This window comes from Pelecanus crispus, chromosome Z, assembly GCF_030463565.1.
Source record: "Pelecanus crispus isolate bPelCri1 chromosome Z, bPelCri1.pri, whole genome shotgun sequence".
In the NCBI taxonomy this organism is placed as follows: domain Eukaryota; kingdom Metazoa; phylum Chordata; class Aves; order Pelecaniformes; family Pelecanidae; genus Pelecanus; species Pelecanus crispus.
The window spans coordinates 26,913,393-26,937,102 of NC_134676.1; the positions used below are offsets into that span (position 1 = coordinate 26,913,393).

The following is a 23,710-nucleotide window of genomic DNA, read 5'->3' on the forward strand; positions in this document are numbered from 1 at the left end:
GGGGGAGCTCACCACACAGGATGCCACCATCCCCTCTTGTCTCAACCTTTTTTACAGTGACCCTGCCCATTTGACTGAAACAGTGGATCTTTGCTAATGCAGGTTTGGACTGAGCAGGCTGAGGATCATGTGAGTGGTTTGATCAATAATGTGAAAGAGATGATAAATTCCGACCATTGGTGGCCTCAGGGATGACAAACAATAGCGGACAGACTCCTTTTGTAAGCACAGGTTTAACCTGTGGATGCACTTTATGGCTTTACTATCGCTACATTAGATAAGGAATTTGCAGAGAAAAGAAGGCAAGACGTCTTCTGAAAATGAAAGGATTAACTTATTTCTGAAGTATGGGTGTACTGGGAAACACTTGGCCATCCAGGGCTAAAGCTCTGTTTACAGTGAAATACTGTCTTTGAGCAGAGGAATCTGTTAGTGCATTATGGATTTTTCTGCTTCTTTCCCAGTGTCCGGAGTGGAACAGGAAACCAGTTAACCTGTAAAGGATACAGTTTCCAGGATAAACTTTCTACGGAATGATCATTAGGCACAAAAACATCAAAACCAAAATGCCCACCAAGAGCAAAATATGCAATTTGACTATTCCTTTGAAGTCTACAGTTGTTTCCGTCGGGCATGTGAACACCTCCCCTTTGAAATCGCTGAGAGATATATGTGTATATTTGAGCACTGAATGTGGACTGTAAAGCTAGATAGTTGCCAAGAGGAGAGATTTCACAACTTCAGGATTCAGGAAATATGATCAAAAGTGGCAGAAAGTTCAAGGATGATGATGTTGGAGAAAGGTTGGATCTTGCCAAGAGGAAATTGCTGGTGACCTTACTGAACTACCACGGTGTCTTGGAGGTGTATTGCAGAGATTCCAACATGGGAGCAATTAGAAGAGGGCATGTTTTGGCATGTAGCTGGGAAAAAAAATAGATCACAAAATTGGAATAAAAGAATCATTATTAAATTAAAAAATTTTGAGTTTAAGTGCTCCTTCTTGTTGCTCACTTGAGTGTAGTGTTGATGTGACAAAATCAAGGAGGAGGAGAGGAGTATTAGGCACACTGTAAACACTAGGGTTTTTTCTGTTTATTTGAAGAAAATCGGTTCAGTTTTAGCCAGCTTAACATCCTCTTTCTTAGATTCAGCAGTGTGTTATTCAGCTGTTATTACCTGTCACCCAGCAAAGATGTTAAAGAAATAAATAACAAGTAAAAAATGACTCTGAAATATTCAGTCAGCAAGTATGTTCTCTGCATTTCCCCATCCTGAAAACATAATCCATTGCTGAAAAACAGGTTTATGAAAACTGGTTAAAACTGCTGCCTAGATCATTAAAGGGAAGGAAAATTATTTATGTAAACATCCATTTCTCTCCATTACCTGTGTTTCTATGTCACCATGTTACATAATCAAATAATCCCTTTCCTCCCCTGTAAGCTTGATTGTGTTTAGCCAAAGCTGAGGTAGCTGTTGGGAGGGCCTTGGACATTGCTGAATGTACCTATACAAGACTGATGCATTTTCCGCCTTGTCCGTGCGTGCTGAATAAACTTACGTATTTCATTTCATTGTCATCCCTAGGAGAGTGAAACAGTCTACAGGAGATGGAGTAGTTGCAACAGATCACAAAGTAATTAACCTTCATGCCTGTTCCCCCAGAAGTTTAAGACTAGTATTATAAAAAGTATTATTTTATTTACTCTTTTATTGATGTATTTGGTTTGGAGAATTGTTGGATGGAATTTCAGTTTTTGTGGTTTATGTACTCGGTATGAGAGTTAGTTTAGGGACAGATACTTCTTACTAAGGTGTGTGCTGCCCTTTTTTCAAATGTCTGGTGTAGTAAGTAATAAGTAAAGAGTTTTGTTTCATTTTTACGTCTTTATGCCAGCAGATGTGTGTTTCCTTCTGGTGGTGAATTGAGCCAATATATTCTGGGTATAGCTAGAGCCCCAAGTGATTAAAAACTCGAGTCACTCCTCTCAAACAAAAGTGATGTGAAAACCAGATGTAAATCTGTCCAATTGCCGGAATCAAGTCATCGTTTGCACTGTGTAAAGCCAGTGCATGTGCCTACACTTAATATTAAGAAGAAGGAAAAAAGACATCTGGCTCATAGCAGACAAAATATAAAAGTTGTAGACAGAAAGGAAGAGTTGGGGTACTAATGGATGAGCAAGGATCAGCTGAAATGTTCCTGATACTGAGCGGTGGCTCTGCCGCTCCTGCTGTTAGGAGCAGATTTCTTAATTCCCTGCGTTGAGGTTTCTGCTGTTCCTGGGCTGGTTGGAGCATTTCGACACAGGGCAGTTTTCCCTGGCTGCAGGCGGTGGCGTTGGAAGGTGCCCATCTATGCCACCTTCCTGTGCGCAGGCTTGGCTCCTGGACCGTGCACGGCCCTCTTCTTCCTCCCCAGCTTTTCTCCCGAAACCTTTCCCAGCTGTATCCTGATGTGCTAAACCACTTAAATTACCTCCAGATTGCTCTGTTTATTGTGTGCCAGAGAAGTGTCAGAAGGCAATCGGAGCAGTCCCTCCACCAGGGAAAAGGGGGTACAGGATACTAGGATGGAAAATGTGGGCACAACCCTGAGACTTTAATGCCTGTATATTAGATCATTTGTCTCTGCTGTTTGCATGTAACTCTAAGTTTTGGCAGCTTCATATCCCTGGAAGTAGGGGGTTTTGTTGGTTTTTTTTTTCTTTTTAAAGGGAAAAAAAAAAAAGTTCTTGGGTCAAAGTAGTCATTTCTTCCCTCCCCCTCAGAAGACGAAACTGGAGAAAGGTGAAATAATGGTCCCCTGAGGCTGGCAGCCTCACCAGCAGGCTGTGCACACCTTAACACTTCTCCTGCATCTGCGGTCAGGGACATCTTTTCTTGTACACAGCTCTGATCAGCAATAGATGTAAAACTAGTTTTCTGCCGGCTCCTGTCCTCACGTATTGGACTTGGATCCTTCTTTCTTACCTTACACCTGCAGCCTAAAGTACAAAACCAGCAGGCCTGAGGTCAGGTATTTTCCATACATCTAGAAGTATGGATGCATTAGTTTTGGCTGATTGCTCCTTATACAGCTTACTGTCCGTAAGCACAGTAACAGTGGCCTGACTTCCTGCTCTTTTTGCTCCAAAAGCTGCTATAAATATGCCTCCTAATTAGATCCGTAACATTGTTTGGATAACAGCACTAGGTTTGTTCTAAGGGAGTCACGCTGCTTCCAGAAGCAGAGGAAGAAGCCCAAATGTATTCAAAATAAACTTCCGAATGCTTTTACTGAATAAAAACACCTAGATGTTTCCAGCTATTGGACAGTCTCTGCACTTAGAAAATGTAATGCTTGAAATTCAGTGCTCCACAGCATACTTGCGATCGTTTGTCAGTCCTATCCGGTCCTCCTTTTACTGAGTGTCTGTCTGCCATATGGACATATCTCTTCTGTTTGGTAGGGAGGGGGGGGGATACACTTGGAAACTAAACATTCTTGTGAATTACATGTACAACACTTACTTATTTTAAAGGGAAAGAGGGAGCATATGGGAGGGACTCCATTGTTCCTTTTAGCTAAGAGGAAGCACCTTACTTCCACTCTCATCTTCACAAAGGAATTAATCTATTAATCAGAAGCAAGAAACTGGAACAAGTACCAGGAATTATTATTGACCATATTTCCTCTTCAAACATTTTATGCACATATTTCATGCTAGATTATGTGCAGTTGATGGCTTTAGTATGTCGGCAGCCTTTAGTTTCAGGAGTAGCAGGAGCTTAAAAGGTTCCTTTTTCTCATTATTTTGAAGATGCTTTAATTTGATAATGTATTGAAATGCCCAAATCTGCATTATAAAATAAAACAGAGCTGTTTTTCTTTCTGGTCTGTACTCACTTTTAAAATACCGTGCGGCTTTAGACAAGCCTTTCAAATAGAGCTTGGCATGGTTTATGTATCAGACAGATGTGCGCTAGATCAGCTTACTGCAGGGGCCCATGAGGAGAAATTACAGGGTATGGGAGTTTTCTCTTGCAGCTTCAGAAAAGTTCATCAATTCAAAAAAGCAGGAGCTTAAGCACAGGTGGAAAACAGAAAAAATAGCTGGGGCACGCCAATGTTCGATTTGAAAAGTACTGTAGATACAGTCAGAGTATTTGGCAAGTATTTTGCAACTGCTTTCAGGAAAATGGGAGATCTAGGTGTTTGTAGCCAGGAGTCAGAAATGTTAGGCTAGGTCTTTACAAACTCTAATGGTTGGTTAAAGTTATTAAGCACTAGTACATGACAAATGATTGGTGAATTGAGTTGTGATGTCTGATTGTATTTATATGCTCCTAGGTGCTTAAAGTTAAGTTTTCTTCTTACTTTGCTCTTGAAGATGCATTACTTCAAATGCATTCTTTGTGCTGTGTTCTGAGTAGGATAAAAAAGCGGTTGCATAGTCTAAGACTTTCTTGGCACACAGCACTTGATTTTTCTCTCTCTTTTTTTTCTTTTTAAACTGATTCTTAATTATATACTTCCATGAACTGTTGGTTGGTTATTTTTTGCTCTGTGGATGTATGAGTTATATACATACAGATCTGTTAAACTTTCGGATGGCTATTTTTAAAAATGAACCCAGATATCCAAGGGAAGTTATGTATTCAGATTTATTAACCTCATAAAAAACATTTTAACATAAAAAACATTGCATGTTGGGTTTTCTGTTGGTATCAAGCAGTTTTGGTCTTCTGTTACTTATTGCTAAAATTTATTTATGCAGAATTTGTTGTGCTGTGAGACATACAATGCAAAACAATGCAGAAATACTTATCCTTTTGGATTGTTGTGCTGAAAGAGTTTTTTTTAATTTTCTGTTAAGACTTATTTTTCTTATAGCAAATAATTAAGTACTGCTATATTTTCTAGAGTTATTGTTGTAAATATTTTCCATATTCTTGGATCATCCCCTGTTCTACAAATGCCAAAACCAATTGCTAAACTTACTGTGATAATCAGATTACTAGGACACATACTTAGGATTACAGTTCTGCTATTGTAACTGAGGTTGTATAATACGTATCACAAACTTAAACTCCCTGGAGAACAAGAGTGGAAGGTTTAGAATAAATAGAAGTTAAGGACAGTTTATGTAAATGCTGCATATTTTTATGAGATACTCTCACTGTCTAAAACAATTTGCACACTAAATGTAGTCAGCAAGGGTGATTTTTTTTTCTTTTTTTTTTTTTTTGGTAAGGAGACTTATGAGTACCTCCTTATTTGAACTAAGAAATTACAAAGACTGAAAAGAAATACTGGAGTTAAAACTGCTTAATAACAGCACCAAACACAGTCCTGGATGAATCTGTGGAGGAATTCCAGGAAGCCATCTCCGAGGAGCTTGTCTGGAACAATTTGCCAGGCATGCCAATGGGACTGCGGGGTGTAGCTCAATTGTGGTCGTAAGAAGAGTGCAGCAACCTGAGTGGTCACAAGGGAGACAAAAAAAGGATGCTCTGTTTAAAAAAAAAAAGTTACTTTGCTATAGTATAACTGAAACAAGATCTAGTCTACTAGAAGAAAATAAGTAGCTATACAACAAGGCACATTGTTGCTCTTGAATAATATACAAAAAATGCAAAATTATTTTCTGTATTATTTACAATTTTTAATTTACCCACTTGAGTCCTACATAAGAGCTGGTGAAAGAGCAGTGAGGGAAATCTTTAAAGTGAAGTCCAGTTTCTGGCCTATTTGCCAAGAACATAGCACCTCTATTCTAGAGCATTAATGTGAGGCAACATAATGAGCAGAAGCTGCTAAGATAGTGTGTGCAGGCAGTAGTCACAGAAAGGAAGTCACTTAGGCCACTTGTCCATACAGTGAAGAAAGTTAGTGTGTTGGTCGTACTGTACTTAAGTGTTCTTTGGAAATTCTTCATATAGTGTTTTTCCCACCATCCAAAAAATAAAACACAAAGGTCTCTTTATAGCTTTTAAAACAAGTTTTTCATTCCACTACATAGGCAATAATCATTCTTGTGCGTACAACTGTGGGAGATTAAGCTTACTTTCTTAGAAAACTGGCCTTATACAGCATTACAGGACATGTTTCCATTTAATTTCTTCTCCCAACAATAACTTTCGAGCCCGTTGATCACTTGAAACTGAATTTGTCAGAGGCGTGCGCTCTGATGCGTGAAGTTTTGACAAATCTATTAATGCTATTAATATAGCCCCTGAGTTCAGTAACCACTGTAGACTTGTCTTAGCAAGGAGTGCGCACAGGTGAGAGATATTTATGATCCTGGGAAGGACATTTGTCAGGGTTCATTCTTAAGTCAGCACTTTTGCCTTTTTTGGTTTTCTATTGTCTAATGAAGTATAAATCCCAAATGAAGCTTTTCCCATAGTTGTGAGTATTGCCAGTGTGGGTTATCTTCATAGTATGAAGCAGGCTGTTGCTTGACCAGCTGGGTTAGCTCAGTTGGTTAGAGCATGGTGCTAATAACGCCAAGTTCACAGGTTCAGTCCCTGCTTACTGCAGGGGGGTTGGGCTCCATGATCTCTCAAGGTCCCTTCCAACCCAAAGCATTCTATGATTCTATGATGATTCAGTTCCAGGGTGTATCAGTAAAAAAGTGGGTCCATCTGAAGACTTGAATGCAGGCATGCTTCATTAGTTATTGCTCTCAGAATTGTTTTGTTGCTGTTTTTTATTGTCCAATTGCTCTTCAAAGAGGTTTTAGTCATTAAACTGTTTACTCGTTACATACACCCCACATCACTGTGTATATGTACTGCTCTAGTCAGAGTGTTTGGCAGCTGGCAACTCTTCAGAGAAGTGTTTGGGAGAAACAGAAGGGCCTTTCTGTTTAGTTTTGTTTATTGATTCCTTTAAGAACTCCTGCAAAACATCTTTGACAGTTTACAAATTACAGATTTAACAAATAAACTCTTTCTCATGTATATGACAATGAATATTAATTACAAAAGCAGATGTTCGTGAGAAGAAAACATTGGCCTTAATTTTTAAAGGTATATTCAAGATGCACCAGCTTTACCTTGCTTTTATTTTGCTTATGTTGAAAAGGTTTTTTTAAATTAAATTCCTCTTCATTACCTTTAACAAAAAAACCCATAGTAGTTTGAAAGACAGTCACCTTCTTTTGTACAAAGGTTTTTTGAAAATAGATTATAGTTTCTGATTTTCTGTGTGGGAAATGTGTCCTATTTTCATCCAAAATCTTTTGGCATGGAGGTACTATGGATTTTTGTTGTTTCAAATCACTCTATTAAAGTATCTTAATATGAACAGCATTCTATGGACTTTAAGATGGGTGAGAAAGTGATTAGATGTAAATAGGTGTATGAGAGTGAAAGAATGTAGAAATAGTCCTATAAGAAATGTTTTTCTTCTTGAAGGCATATTTGGGTAGTTGCTACAGTTATGAGAAAAATATTTGATTTTTTTTCAGATATTTTAATCAAAACAGAAGACAGAAGTTCTCACTTAAAAATTTTATTTTTGCTATAGCAGTGCAGGGTATTTACTGAGGATAAGCTTTGCCAGTACTTTAAAGTATTCAAGGTGTTAGGGTACTGTGTGTGACTATTTTGAAGACAAAAGTTATTTCATCTGGAGAGCTTTATAGCAGTCTATTTTATCGGGATGCATGTCCCACAGATATATGGAGAAACTAACATAAAATGGGGTGGTGTTTTGGGTTTGGAAGCACTGCCTTGGTTTCGGTGTGGCGGGGTGGGGGTGGTTAGACCTATGAATTTTGTTAGTATCTATTCCAATGAAATTAATGTGTGGCAGTTTGGTTTTTTTTTTAAGCTACTTTCAGATCCTATCAGATTCCTACTCCTTGGATACTGAAGGACAACACAAAATTAAAGGAGAATTATGCTACTCACATGAGTCATGTAAATTGGCAGAGAATAATATTAGAGATGAGCCTGGCTTTTGTATCTGGGGACTCTTTTGACCAATTCCTGACCCTCAGAAATATTTATTGCCCTTAAGAAACTGTTCTGTCTGTGACTACATGATTCACTCAGATACAACCTTTGCAGGCTCCCTCCCCAATGCTTACAACTGTCAATGTGTTTCCTTTGCTCTTTAGGATTCTCGCTTTCTCTTCCATAGCAGGAATGACATCGCTTCCCAAATCAGTGCAGCATATCATTTGTGTTTATGATACAATTACCACATTATACAGATTTCTCCATAATCAACAAGGCTGATGTTAATTCAAGGGTGCACAACTTTGATGGAAACTACATTTTAAGGTAGCCAGGATGCTTCTGTTTCTCTCCTTTATTCTGTCATTTTTGCCATTTACCCTGCATATATCTTCTGTGCGTTTTTTTGTTGTTGGTGGTAATGCCTGCTACAAACTCTGTTTTAGCCCATTCTTGTGTCAGTAAGAATGTCTCTCCCCAGTGTTCTCTTTCATTGTCACAAATTTCAGCTTGTAGAAGACAATTCCATCAGAATGGAAAAAAAGCATCTTGATACCCCCCTCCTTAAAATAACACAGACTGATGGGAGTGATAAAAACACCAGGAGAAGCAAAGGTAGCTAAACACCTATCCAAGCAAGCCAAACCAAGCAAACTACAAAGCTCTTTAAAAATGTATCATGCTTCCATTTAAGAAAACAAACAAAACTGAATAAATTAGGTAGGTAATGCTTATGCCAAGTACCATGATTTCTAACTATAGCCTTGTTCTCTCCCCTTTCATCCTTTCTTTAGGGACAAGAGCCGGTTTGTTTTATGATTTTTCTAATGCACATAATATGTTGTGGGTACTACTGAAGTCTAAATTACATAGATGTAATTACAAAAATGATTCTTACAGATAGGAAAAACATGCTCACTACATTTTCCAGACTATTTCACTATTATTTTTAATGAAAATCATATTTGATGTTTGTCTCCAGGAAAGAGATAATTGAAGTATCATGCTTGGGGGAGGCTTGTGTTTTCAGCTGAAGTAGCAAGGCTGAAGTTTTAATAATAAGAAATGTTATAAATCAGAGCCTCTAGTTGTAGGTACCTTGGTTCCAAAAGCTTTGCTCTGGAGACTGTCTGCTGAGATTAGGTATTAGGATGAGTCATGGAGAGAAACAGTTGCAAAAATGGATGATAAATCATTCAGGAAATATTGTTTTGAAGTGGATTTAGTATTGGATATGAAGCCAGTGTAGAACGTGAAGCAACAATGATCCTATTTGTCTCTTACCTAAACAGATATTAAGCGTGTGTTTTTAACTACCGGGAGTTTCCATATGGACTTTACAGTTTGTTCCATATTCGAGATATTTTGCTAAAATAGCATGAGGAGTTAGTAAGGAATAGCTTATTTGGGAGAACATGAGATGGACGATCCATCTAGCCAAGCATCCTCTCGCTACAGCAATGCCTGGTAGCACGTGTCTAGGAAAGAGTATCGGGACTCATTGTTTGTGCCTTTCACGAAAAATTTTGTGAAAACTTTCAAATCTTCAGCAGTTTGTGGCTGAAGAAATTCCTGAGACAGAGGTGGTGTCTTTTCATATAAGAACTATCAATTATTTTTTAATCTTTAACTTCTCCAGTGGCTTTCTGAACCCATGCAAGTTTTTAGCATCAGTTGTATACATCCACAGCTGTATCTTAGGGGAAAGGTACATGAACACACACAGAGCAGGTACCCATTTTGTCCCCTGCTATCTAGACATAACCTCATAGATAAGACCAGCTAGAACTCCCCCTTACAGTGCTGTAGTGGTTGTTCATGCCTGCCTTTCTGCCACGTCTGTACCTCATGCAATCAGTGGCTTCTTATTTATTTCCTTCCCCCACCTTTGTTATGTAGCTTAATATTTCATCAATACAGACTTCATTACGATCTTTCATTATTATGTAACTTGCTCCTCTTTAACAAATTGTTGATATTTGAAGTCCTAGATAATATTTCAGACCATACAGGAGTAGTTATAGATAACTTTGAAAACTGGTATCACTTACGCATAAACTGCCAGTGACACATCAGCTCTGTTCTGCCTACCTAGAGAGGAAACAAACTTAAGTAATCAAACCAGAAACCATCCTTTTCCCTTCTTCAACACTTTCTTGATAACTCAGTCAAGAAATGAAGCAGGAGAGGTCTTTTGAATGTGAGTTCCTGAGGGAGAAGGAAACAGTAACGTTCTAGCAATGTGAAAATGAGAAGTCAGAATGAGTGGGATGAAGCTTGTTTCATATGTCAGGTTTTTTCATTTACATACCAGATAAGCTATCAAAACAAGAATTTTCCCATTTGTTAACTTACTGTAGTATGTCTGAATGCTGATATCACACACAAGTTTTTACAGGATTAATGTTAGATAGATAGAGTCCTTGTCTCAGGCAATTTATTATATAATGAAACTGGCAGAATGTGAATGTTTTCAACTCAACTACAGAAAGCAAAGAAAAAATAAGTATAATAAAGATTTGACTGTAACCCAGGAAATGCACACTTCTCTCTCTCTATTCTTCGAAAAGACAGTCTACTTGTAAATTTCCTTGCTACTCTGTTGCTGTTATTCAGGACTAAAAAAAAAAAAAAATCTCATGTGCTAGTATTAAACTGATATGGACAGTAAGTAGCTTGTGATACAAAGAAGATATTTAACATACTTAAGATTTGATCCCACTGTATGTCCAAACTGTGCTCTAATACTGTGCTGTAATGTAGTGTAGATAAGATACCTTTTATTCCAAGGCCGCCAAAGGTTAAAAGCTACTGAAAGCTCTGTCCCATGAGTATCCCTGACAGGAATTCCTGTTTACACTAAGAATAGAAGGAATTGTTGAAACTGATTTTTTTCTTTTTTTTTTTTTTTTGGTAACTGGCAACTACTTAAATTCTCAGATCTTAGTGCCCAACATTGTTGTGTGAGAAATATTGGTAGCTAGTATTTGGTTGCCTGCATTTCATATTGAAGACAATAAAGCTCTCTATTTATTTTTAACCCAAGAGTGCTGGACACACAAGCAACCCTACTGCAAGCAAGTTGGGCCACAGAACACTTTGCACTTTTCAAATCATGCTATTTTTTCCAAGTGCTTCACTTAACTTAGGCTTCCACCTTTTAAAGTCTTCACAGAGGCATGCGCTAGTTTATTCCATAGTAGAACAAAAGGGGTTTTCTGTGTGCAATTAATGAAGCAGAAGAGAGATAATTTTGTTGCATTGTGGTTACAGTAAAGTTCTTCTGCAAGGTGTTGGACATGTATTTCTTGTTTCTTCCCTCAAATTCATGTTTTTTTATCAGAAAATACAATATAAACATGTCAAATCACACTGAATGTCAGTTCAACAGCTAGTATTTAAAATAATTTTAACCTCATTAAAATACAGAAAAATCATGCTTAAAAGAATTGCCAGTCTTCTGAGATCATTGCAATAGGTTTGAACAAGAAAACTGCAACAGTACTAAAAGTAACTTCAAAGAATCATTAATTCTGTTAACTTCAGGAATCTGGATTTCATTCTAAGTGTAGAAGCTTGGTCAGATTTTAAGAAGAGTTACATGAGCTACCTCTAATTCATATAGATATTTCTGAGTTACTGTAGTCACAGGCCAACTTTTTCTGTAAACATCTTATATGTTGTTCTAACCAAACACAATAAATTAAGTATATTTCTGAATCACTTCAACTACTTTAACTAGTTTCAACTCATTTTTTTAGGGCTTTCTTCTTCTGCCTGAGAAACTGACTGTGTGACATTACAAATCAATGTGGCTGCCTAAAAGTCTAGGGAAAAAATGGTTCTAAACTAGGAGTACAGCTATTGTCCTGACACTGGAATAACAGTTTTCCATTTTAAGTATAACTTACGGCTTTGGAAAACAGTGTATTCTGAGTACTAATGATGGTATTGGTAGCGACTGTTCTTGTGGTCTGTAAAGTAGTTGGAACTAAATTTTTTAAGTCTGATTCTGGAAGCTTTGGATGTCTAATGACATTTAGAATCAACGTCAGAGGTTGCTTTTAACAAAGTCTTTCTGAATTATTAGCCTATAGTATGGTATCATTTCTGCCTAGCAGTAACTTTTCATTGTAGTAATTCGTAATACTCTGGCAAGAATTAGCTTACGTTTGTGACATGCTCTGAACATGCCACATATTGTATGAACACTTAACAGCACTATGGAAATATTTGTATGACATTCCTATATTGTGAAAATGTTTTTTCAAATGGATGAATAAATGTTGTGGGGAGGATTGTTCTGTTTCTTTCTCACCAATAATTCCTTTTAATTACTTGTTTTCCAGATAATGGAGGACAGACTTTGGCAGGTGGGAATAACTGGCCACTGAGAGGAAGAAAATGGACTCTCTGGGAAGGAGGAGTGAGAGGAGTAGGCTTTGTTGCAAGTCCTTTACTGAAACAAAAAGGTGTAGAAAGTCATGAACTCATCCATATCTCTGACTGGCTGCCAACACTTGTGCACCTAGCTGGAGGACATACCAATGGCACTAAGCCTTTGGATGGCTTTGATGTTTGGAAAACTATCAGGTAACTTGCATGTCAAATCACCGAGTCAGCATACTGGTATGAGAAGAATTTAATCAGCCCAGAGAACAGAGCTGGAACTGGGAGAGGGGTGTTTGCGTGGAATATTATGTGTTCCTTTCCCTAAATAAAGGGAAGGTATGATTGCTGTAACTTTGCTACCCATGAGAGAATTATCCAGGTTGCAAATTAATCCTGGTCACAGATGCAAAACCTCCATACAACTTTTAACTTAGTGTGTTGAATTTATCAGTGTGGACACAGCAATGCACAAACATGGAACACTTTTTCAAGAATGCTCTGTGATCCAGAAGTATGTTAACTGATCTTGCACAGCATGGAGTACAAGTTAGGAAATTTTGTGGACCCAGCCCTGCTCTCTACAGAGCCCTGTTGGGTGTCTCTGCAGTATGTCTGGAAGTGAAGATGTGGGAAATCTATGCATATGACTGAGCGTGGATTCCACTTTGTTAGCCTCAGTACCCGTACTGAGGGTGGGGGGGACCTGTCAGGGTGGCTCCAAGTGTAACCATTTGAATAGGTCCATATCATGCTGTTCGGTGTCTCAGAAAGCCTGTGAAGTGGAATACAAATGTAGACCTGACTACTGGTTAGTGCAAGCTGGAGCACTCAGGAGCGCAGTGCAGACATGCTTAGATGGCTGGAAAAAAGAGGCAGCTTAGCTCCAGTTGGGTTGGCAGCGAGACCAAGCTAATGAATTTTACTGGGCTCTCTCTGACTCTGTGCATCTCTCATGCTGTCTGGATTAACTGGGATATTCCAAACTCCATTAGTTCAGATAATGGAGAGTCTTCTGTGCATTAAAAGGAAAATAAGTTAAATCCCATACATTTTTCCTCTGGAAAAGTATAATAAAAATGGTATCACAAATGCTGGATACTGGGGCCTGTGGGCTCATCTGAATATGTGCTTATTACTGGTGCGTTGGGCTCCACCGAGTGAGTAGAATAGAATGTAAAAGAGTAAATGAAATAGGCATTAACTGGTAAAGGTGATTTTTTCACTGGAACAAACTATCAAAAGGAACTCTGGTGTTGCCCCTTTGTGATATCTTCAATCAAGGCTTATATTCAGTCAGTCCTTCATCTTTCAAAGCTTTTCTTTTATTCTGATGTTCTTTTATTCTACTAAAATGGATTACAAAGTCCTTAAAACCTGAGTTTCTGCAGAAGTTTAAACTTCTGTGACCAACCCTTAGTTTTGCAAAAACTGCATGCTTTAAATTCCTTTGTTTCCCCCTCTTCTGTGCTGCATGTCTTCATTGATGAGGCTAAATCCTATTGTCTATGTTCTTAAAAGTTATATTTGTTTTACTTCATCTTTGAATGTAGTTTTAATTCACATGAGAATCATTTAGGACACAAAGTTTAATACTGCTAAAGCAGTATTAATAATGCTGACAAGAATAGAAGGACTAGCAATTCTATTTCCTACATGCCATTCATGTGAAAGTTAGTGTTTTGTTTCTTTTGATAGTCTTTGTTTTGTTTTTATAGCAGTCAGACAATATTATTTTACATGTGTTATAACGTTTTGTCCCCTTCTCAGAGGTTTCCACCCCAGCTTGCAGGAGAAATGTAGCTATTTTCTGCAATTTTCTACATAGTGCATTACGATAAACACTGATTTTTGTGTGTCTTAGCATCCTAGACTGTAAATTACAGGAGTTAGCTCCTAAACAAGTGTGAGCAGTGAGTGTTTGGGTTAGGGATCAAAACGAGAAATTGAGTTAGAGCAATCAGAGTTGAACCCATCTACCTGTCCCTGGTTAGACCTGTATAAACCTTGAAGTAAAAAAAAAAAAAACAAAACCACCAAAACCAAAAAAAAAAAAGCCCAGCTCCCAACCCCCTCAAATAACTCATATCTTGGGTTCAGAATTGTTTTCTTTGTACCTTTAGTAGGTTTACCTGTTTTGAAACTGCTAAGCTTGATTTCTTTCTTAGTGCTGCCTCTGTTTCTGAGAAGCTATGGGGTAGTTTTCTGTACTTAGCTGGAGTTTGCAGAGAGCTCGTGGCCTTGTGCCCAGGTGCACTGTATGGCTCTTTTCCAAGTGGAAGAAGATAAGGATGTGTATAATTGAGGCCAGGGACCATTAACTCCCAGGATGGAATGGAGACTTCTGTCCAGCCAGAGACAGTAAAACGTTTTACATGCCAATGTTACTGTGGGAAAACTTAGCATCAGCAAGATCCTGGGGTACTCCTGAACCACAGATTTTTCTTCCAGCTACCAACAGAATTCCTGCTTAATTCAGGTTCAGTTTCAACCAGGTATTTTTTGTCATGGACTTACCTTCTCACATCAGGTTACTTCAGCAGGAAAATTATATGTGGGGAAGGATAGCTACTGCTGTGCATCCCCTGCACACTCCTAGCACTTCAATCTTATCTCTTTGTGGAGGAACTGAATGCAATATTTGCTGGCACTGCTAGGGAAGAGGTGACTTCCAGTATTTTCAGTAGTGCCAACAGGAGGGCCTCTGCCCAGAGGGGGGAAAAAGTCAGTTTTTGTGAACTGTTGGGCTGCTCTTTGGCTGACCTTGCATCTGAAATGTCAAATTTCACATGATTTTCCCATGTAATCAGGAGAAATGAGTGTATTCAATTTCATGGTCATAACTCAAAAGGTCACTTGAATATTGGATAGAAAACAATGAAGGCACGGTGCCCTTTTGGTGACATCTGATGGAAAGTTCAAATATATTGCTTATAATGAGTGAGATTAAATTTTGCTAAGATTCTACCTCATTTGAAAAAAAATTAATAGCCAATCACTGTGTTACATCTGTATTTTTTTCAGGCCGGTTTAATACAAGTAGCTGCATATGTTTCTTGTGGGTTTGGGTTTCTTTTTTTTTGGTGGACTTTAATCCTAAGCCTACAGTTTCATACGTGTGTAATCAGAGGGAAAAAGGTTATAAATTGGGAACCTTGATTTAGATATTCAAAAGAATATATGAGACAATGTCCATACTCTCAGAAGTCACAAAAATATTGTATCCATTCCAGTATCTGTCTGATCTCTGTCTAAAAATGGTCAATTTTCAAAGGATGGGTTCTTAATATGATATTTATATAATAAATAGAAATAATATAATTCTGAAAATAATTACATGTAAGTATAGAATTTTGAATATAGATCATGATATAAATAATATAGAAATTAGATACAAATTTTGAAATCCTAAACATAAATTCCAAAATCCTAGACCAAAATGAACTTTCTGTAATGATTTTCAAATGATTGGTAGTCCAAATTAGGAATTGCATTAACATGACACTAACAAATATTAAGTTCTTGCAGGAAATAGAAGTGCTGAAAACCACACATGTATACAACTGTTCATTTCATGCCTCCTCTACTTAATTTTGACTTAAAGAACCAGAAGAAAGTTAATGGTGAGGAGCAAATGGCATGAAAAGATAAAGTTCAGGAGCACATGTTTCTTGTGGACAAAAATATCTTCTTTTGCATTTTTAGCTAGCTGTACCTTACATTTCTTTCATACATGAAACTGAGGAAATACAATGTCCTTGTTCTCGTCGTTTGAACTTCTTTTCTTAGGTAAATATTTGCATGCTACTTAAAAGCTCTTTGACAGGGACTTTGAACTCAAAAGCTTGTCTGCTCTGCAAGAAGTTATCTGCTGACCTAGTAGTGTAGGAAGTACTGTTGCAGCTGTGTATCAATGAGAGACCTAATAGAAGAGGAATGTGAACAATTCTGGTTATGCCTTTTTGTACCCTTTTGGTGCTGCTTCTCTGTCCTGTCCTTCCTCTGTGAGCCATCAGGTGCCATCACTGTTTTGTCTCCCCATGTCCCCGTCCTGTGAAACTGGCCCAGATGTGTTGGGCTCTTGCTGACCTGCTGATCTGGGTGTCATTAACGCAGGCTGCTATGAGAGCCCTTTCCCTGCTGTGTGTTCGTGCTGTTGTCACCACGTGCAGATCTTCCCAGTCTTTCTCCATTCGCACCAGTCTTGGCCTTTCTGCTACAGTTTTCTACAGTAACAGATAGTAGGCCACCAAAAAAAACTTTTCCATCCAAGATTTTCTTGCAGAGTATCTTTAGACCAGTAGTTCCTAAACTTCAATTTTCCTCCGAGTACCTTTGGAATTAGATTTAACTTTCCCTTTAATGTCCCCAACTTGTTTTAAAACATAACATAGGATAGTATCACTGTACCAACCCATTTTTGGATATCCATCAGACCATTCCAATCTCAGGTATAAACCTTCTACATAAATCATAGCAGATAGCACTTTTCTAATCTAATCTACTTTAGATTACCATGGATAACACTACAATGTAGCTAGAACATCTAAAACCATGTACGAACTAGAAATTATGTCTAAAAATACAGGATAATATCACTAATGTATTTTACAAAAATAGTAACTGAGAATACCAAGAAAACATAGTCGAAAACAACACTAAAATGCAACTAGTCAAGGAATTTAAACCGTACTGCATGTTTCCAAACAAGTATCTCAAAAGGCACTGGCACTTCTAAGAAACATCTGTTCTCCACATGCTTGCTACTCTGTTGAAATAGAGACACAAGGCAAAAAATTTTCCTTATGTAGAAGTTTGCCCTGGTTGATACATTGTTTTGATATATTTTGCTTTTCAGTACTATATATCTAGTATGTCTGTGCTCAGAAAAAAGATTTTATTTTGCATTAGCCAAATGGTAGAGCACATGAAGCAGTACGATAGGCGCCGAGAGATTCAGGATAAAATGCAGTCAAAATACTAATATTTCTTCATAGCTTGTTAACAAGCATAGGTTTTCAAGTTTTAGTCATACGTTTTGCAGGGCAGGTTTCCGATTTATATTTTTGTAATGTTGGAAATGTCAGAATTGCCTAGATGAAGTAAATGAAGCACATCAACTTGAATTCTTGTGTACCAAATGGTTACATTCATTTTAGGAATTAAACACCTGTTTGAAAAAAAATTTCAGTGTTGTGGTATAAATTAATGCTGAAGAAAGAGCAATGTAAAACTGAGAGTAATGTTTATTTCCAGCATATCTGAAATATAATTATTTTAGGAAAGTGTGTACAGATATGACCCAGAGAAATACAGTATATGGCAAGGTTATAAAGGCTCAGATTTTGCTGAGTGACACTGAGGATGTTTTTGTGCAAGATAAACATATTTACCCTCAAAAAACTTGGATTTCTTCCAAGGACACCTTCTGCCTATTTAACAACAACAACAACAAAAGTGAAAGATTGCATGTAAATGTTTGTTCATGTTCACTAAGGAGTAATAGATTTTTCTGTATGTTTTAAAAAATTTGCAAAGCAGAAGATAGAGCATGTTCTCAGCATGAACTAGCTGATTCTCATACCAACTCTGAAGTTAGTCCATATGTTTTCATCAAGATGTTCTTATATAGAGGACTTTTTTGGAAAACAATACCTTTTAACTGCTTATTTAAATAGTCAGTCTGACGTGGTAGAATAATAACCAGACAAAAGAAAAAGTTCCTTATTTTTAGGGAGAGGAGCAATATATTAGCATATTGGATTCTAAAAATAAATATTCTGAAATTAGAGCATTGTAAGATGGAACAGACACTGGACACTGGAAGCTACTAAAACACAAGGGCAGGATTCCCTAGAGAATCTTACTGCTTTCTTATTCTAGCTCTGTTGGCTAGACTAGATTCCTGATGCAAAATATCCTTGGCAGAAAATCTGCCAAGGTGGATCTGTTGTTGAGGCTGTGTCTTTTGAGGGGACTGAGGTCAGTATGGAGCTCCACAAATGGGGAGGAGAACAGAGTTTAGGCACAGGGAAAGGGAACTCTGCTACAAGTGTAAATTCTCTGCTTCTTGTCCGCAGGACGTTGCTTCTGTCTTCCTGATGTCCTTTTCTGTCAACCAGCCACTTTCTTCAATGTACAATGCCATCTTCAGTTCTCTGGCAATTGTTTTGTGACTAATATATGCTGGTTATAAACCTCCGTTTTGTGTGCAACAGAATTACCAGAATAACACCCAAACTGAACAAACAGTTCAGTACCGGTTGATAGTGCTACCGAGCTTAATACAGTAATGCCATAAGCTTCAGGGAATATATCTCATGATTATATATAAATCACATTTCCAAGTTACTAATACCAATATTCTATCCCAGAAAAAAATTGATTCAATAAAGATGACAACTGCAGCATGAAAAACTTAAATGAATGCAGGTGTAATCTTTATATTTTGTGTTCTACCTGCTGTGCAATAATGTTCGTAGCCATGTGTAGCGTACAGTATCAACCCTCCAGCTTAAAAGCCATAAAGGAAATTACCTTTAACAATATGATAGTAATACTAGTCTGCTCGAACAGCATGAATGTCTTCGTTTCTGACTTTCTACCTAACGTGTATGAATATTGGATATATAAACAGGAGAAGGCCATAGGAGTAAGTTGCTTCTTTCTTCAGTATTTGACCGTGGTGGAAGGTACTAGATTACTTAGAATAATTCTGGTGTTTGCTTTCTTTTAAAAGTATATTGAAAAATGTAGATACACTCAGACAGTACAGAATAAGAATATCTCTCCAAGCAGTTACTGCAGAGTCATCACATGCTATCAATTTGCATCCAAGTTTAACTTGTGGTAACTGGTTCATGTTACTGTTACCTATGAACAGACAGCGAAAGGCACACTTGACCACAGCTATAGATGGAGCATCTAGAGCGAGTAAGAGCCTATTAAATCTTAGATAAAATTTGGTTAAATAAGGCCAGGCATTCCTTATTTAAGTGGGTGACTACTATAGCTATTGGGGTGCGGCAGGAGGGGGAGTTAACCTTTCACACACATTTTGGGAAAAGCATTTTTGTGGCAGTTTTTATACACTGAATTACTAACACAGTAGGTTAATTATTTTATTTCCTCTGTATTAATTCCAAGGCTGTATTATCTGAATACATTTACTCTTTCATCCAATCCTCCTTGTTAATTTTGTACTTATTCAAAATGTGTAGCATCCAGAAATGGTTTTAGAAATGGAGTAGAACAGTATTCATTTTAGTTAGTTGTTATTGAAAATTTTAAATAACAGGTAAGTATTGTTTAATTATGTATTTTATATATTAAAATAACAACCATTTTTGAGATTTCCACTAAGTTTTATATTACCTGATTTTTCTGTTCTTAAAGTCAAGTGTTTTAGGGGCCCCAGCTGAATTTTTGAGTCTTACAATGAAGCTCCTTAACAAAAATAAAACAATTTAAATTATTTGGAAGTTTCTAAAATGATGTGTTTTGGTTCACTGTCAGATCATAAAATATTGTTGTGTCATGATGTAGCCAAGGTTCTTTCTAATTATGTCTTCCTACTCCTGTTGCCCTTCATAAGGAGTAAATTTCTTTTACTCAGTTTTTTAGGACTGAGATTTACTTAACTCAGAAAGTTTATGGGTAAGTTTGGAAGCTCATTCCACACTAGTCAATGGCTAGAAAAAGAGGGATGCTTTTTTTTTTTTCCCACAGGAAGGTTCAGAGTATCTAAATAATGCTTGTGACCTCAATTACAAATCAAAGGTGGGTTTTTTGAGGAGTAGCCAATGCCTCTAGTGTTTCTTGAGGCACCCAGCCAAAACACTTTCAGCACTTGTTTAGGTGTGCGGAGAGCATAGCAAGTGCCATGCCAGCTTATGCTGCAAAATTTGATTTTTCAAGTTGATTATTGTAAAACCCTGCTTTGGTAGGGCCAATTCTGTACTCTGTCAACTTGTGAATAATCCCAGTAAACACCAATGAAGTCAGAGAAGATTGATAGGGGCAAAAACTGTTGCTACTAGGCTGGAAAAGAACATTCAGATTAAAGTTGATAGCAATTAGTTTATAGTTATGAGCTCATTCTGTATTAAGATGACAAAAAGCCTTATAATAAAGCATGCAGAATCCTAATGAGCTGCAGAAGGAAATCAACATTTCCTTTTGAAATCTCTCCTAGTGAAGGAACACCTTCCCCCAGAGTGGAACTGCTGCATAACATAGACCCCCTGTTTGTGGATGACTTCCCATGTAAGTATGCTACTGATTGTTCAAGAGTTATTAAACGTGCAGTTTATCTTCTGAACACTCCTTGTTTTCCTTAAGTGAAGTATTTCCTGCTAGGTGAAACAAAACAGAGTAGGATGCCTTTTGCTTTTAAGTAAATAGGTTTAAAATACAGAGACGTCATCCCCCAGGTGCTGTAAGTACTTACTGAATCATGACCAACATGCGCTTCCTATTTCAGAGACCTCTGAAGCACTGCTGAGTAATGAATAAAATACCTAGGGACATGGAAATGTTGAGGCAGCCATGTGCCTGAGGTGTACAGGGAGGCACACTGCCAAAAAACCCTACCAAACCCTGTCTTCAGCGCTCCAGGTTGGCAGGTAGCTCCCAATGAACCGCTCGCCCTAGTACATCTTGATATGTCTATGTAATATGACCTTGCAAATGGAAAACTTGAGTTTGTGAGAAGCTGAGAAGTTCCAAGCCTTGTGATTGCTTTTGTTCCATAATCATATGGGTTGAGTCTTTAATGCCATAATCACATGAATTGGAGCTTAGGTTTGCCAATTCTATAGCTCTTGAAGCACCGTCTGTTTTATGATTCAACATTATTGCTTTGCTAAGGACTACAAACTTTTCAAGCAGTGATTTTTTTCATGCAGAACATTGGAACAGGTCCTTTCCAGTGTTTTTATAGCATTTCTGTATTTCATTAAATAAAGAAGTAAATCCAGGCAGAGGAAAAGTATTGCAGTGGGGACAGTGATCTGTTGCCTGCAAGCGAGACACTCGTTGTGCTGTAGTAACTAGATGGAAAGGAGTAAGGTGGCCTTCTGCAATGAATATCTGGTTCTGTGATGCTTTTCTCAGAAGGAGCAACACTGTGCCTATCTAGTGCTGGCTGGACAGCACTGCCTGCAGATACTTCCTACATACTGATGGAATTAAGGTGTAGTTACTCCAATTTCCCTTCAAAGGATGCTCAGTGATGCTTGTAGCATTCCTGTATGATGTTATGCCCTGATGTGGTATTCTCAGGCATACTTCAGACACCGTCTTTTCTTTGTGGGAACTGCTGTGATTGAGTTCAGTGGAGGTGTTTGAGTAGACAAATTCCTGGTATAAATAGAAGGGGGACGAGCAGATGAGGTTTTCAAGAGCCTAAGCTCAGGAAATACTTCCCTGTATTGTTTCCATGATGCTGTACTCTGATGATACTTCCCTGTTTGCTACATATAGTGTGTCCTTACTTTTTGTGTGTGTTGCGTGACATGTGGGCAGGGAGCGGGGCAGGTGGGCAGAAGATGTAGTAAGAGGAACTTCTATGCTGGATGAGATGTGACTTTTAAGCATCAGAAACAGAGGAAGGGGTATGCGTGCCTGTAAATTTAAGATGTTTTTATGTACCTTTCAAAACTGAGTCATTAAAAACAAAACCATAGCTCTTCACCCACACATCCTTATGCACCATATAGGGTTTCCCTGTCTCTTCTCAGCAAAGGCCTGTAATTTTGCCAAGTTACTTTGTGCCACCTGTTTTACTTTCTCCCCTGATAAGACTTTTGGTCAGGAACAGGTAGAGTTGACGTCCAAATTAGTATACCTTACATTTTTTCTAGTTTTGATTTTATGATACTGTTCTGAAAGGATGTGAGAGTAAGTAATTGTATTTCTGATAGGTTTGACAAGATCTATCACTGTTATATGTGACAAAATACACATTAAACTGTACTTTTTCAGATCACTGTTCTTTTAATTAATGTACTGTTTCTAATGCAACAGAGCATGTTAATTTATAGTCCACTGTTGGGGACAAGAAATCCAGCTTTCTTTGTAATTCATCTATTGTCATAATGTGCTCGATTTCTTGTAAGTTAACTGGAAGTTGGAGTGGTTTTGTGCTTTGCAGGAGGAGTCATTGTATTATTTATTATTCTGTTTTTGACCCAGCTAGTGAAATTATGCGTTGTCATATAAGGATTAAAATTTCTATTTAGCAATCTGAGTTACTAAGAGTAACTGTATATGTATGTAACTCAGCCGATTTCTGCTTAGTGTCTGGTTTTCATTTGTGCAAACTGAGTAATAAGTTTAGATTTAAGACCCAGATAAATGATACTGGTGTCTCTGCTAAGGATAGATTAGGAAGACACAAAGCTTGGAATATATAAATACTGTCATATTTTCAGCAATCATGGCTCTCAGTTTTTTTTTAAAAAAGGCATCTTAAAATAAACTGCCCATACAATCTTCCTGTCACCAAGGTGATAAACTGTGTGTCACTCTGCAGTCTTGGTCTTTCCTTGACTGTTTATTGTTTCCTTATCTGTTCTGAGATCAGAGTACTCTTCTGCCTACGGTGTTAAAATATATGCATGTATGCTTTGCTGGGTTCTTTCTCACCTCCTGTGTAGTCTTTGGCCTTCTTTATGCCCATCTTGCCCTTGTCCTTGTCCACTTAAAAAATCATATCATCTAAATCATCTTGCATCAGATGAAGCATTCATATTATACTAATATTTTCTTTTTTGTAGAAATTGAATTAGAAAGTAAAATAATGACTGGAAGATACAGATTAGCCAAATCTTTGGGTTTGCAGAGTACTGTGGAAGAAGAAAGAGGAAATTAAATCTCAAGATACTGTTAAACACAACCAAAAAAACTTTCAGGATGTTGCGGATAGTCAAGCGAGTTCTGATCATAATATCATTAAGGAAGACACTGTACTGTTGTAGTTGTGCACACATCAGGCATTAAGTTATTGTTGTGCTTGCACTCTGTGCAGGTTCAGTGCTCCTGAATTCTTGAGTGCTTTTGTCTATAATGTATACATCCTTGCAGCATACTATTTTTATTTAATGGATGCATTTATCTTCATCTCTGTTTGAATAAACTGATACTATATATTTTCAGTAGCATGAGTGATGGGATGTCTCATGTAATTAATTGATTTTTTTTGACTGAAATAGGAAAACTGAGCTTTGTTGTTTTCAGATTTTTTACATCAAAATAAGCATTCCTTCAGGGAAGAATATGTGCAAAAGACGGAATTAATTTAGTGTTGACTCAGCTGTTACAGCTAAGTATTCAACAGAATGTTAAGTTAAAGGTAGGACATGGTATC

The 23,710-nt window shown here is 37.6% G+C and overlaps 1 protein-coding gene across 1 annotated transcript in view; it reads left to right on the forward strand.

The window, feature by feature from the left end:
* ARSB (arylsulfatase B) overlaps positions 1-23,710 on the forward strand; it is a 75,312-nt gene that overhangs the window by 29,262 nt on the left and 22,340 nt on the right. Inside the window, exons 5-6 of the mRNA XM_075726339.1 lie at positions 12,303-12,546; positions 20,537-20,607. Coding sequence (XP_075582454.1) covers positions 12,303-12,546; positions 20,537-20,607 — 315 coding nt within the window. The remainder of the gene's footprint in view (positions 1-12,302; positions 12,547-20,536; positions 20,608-23,710) is intronic.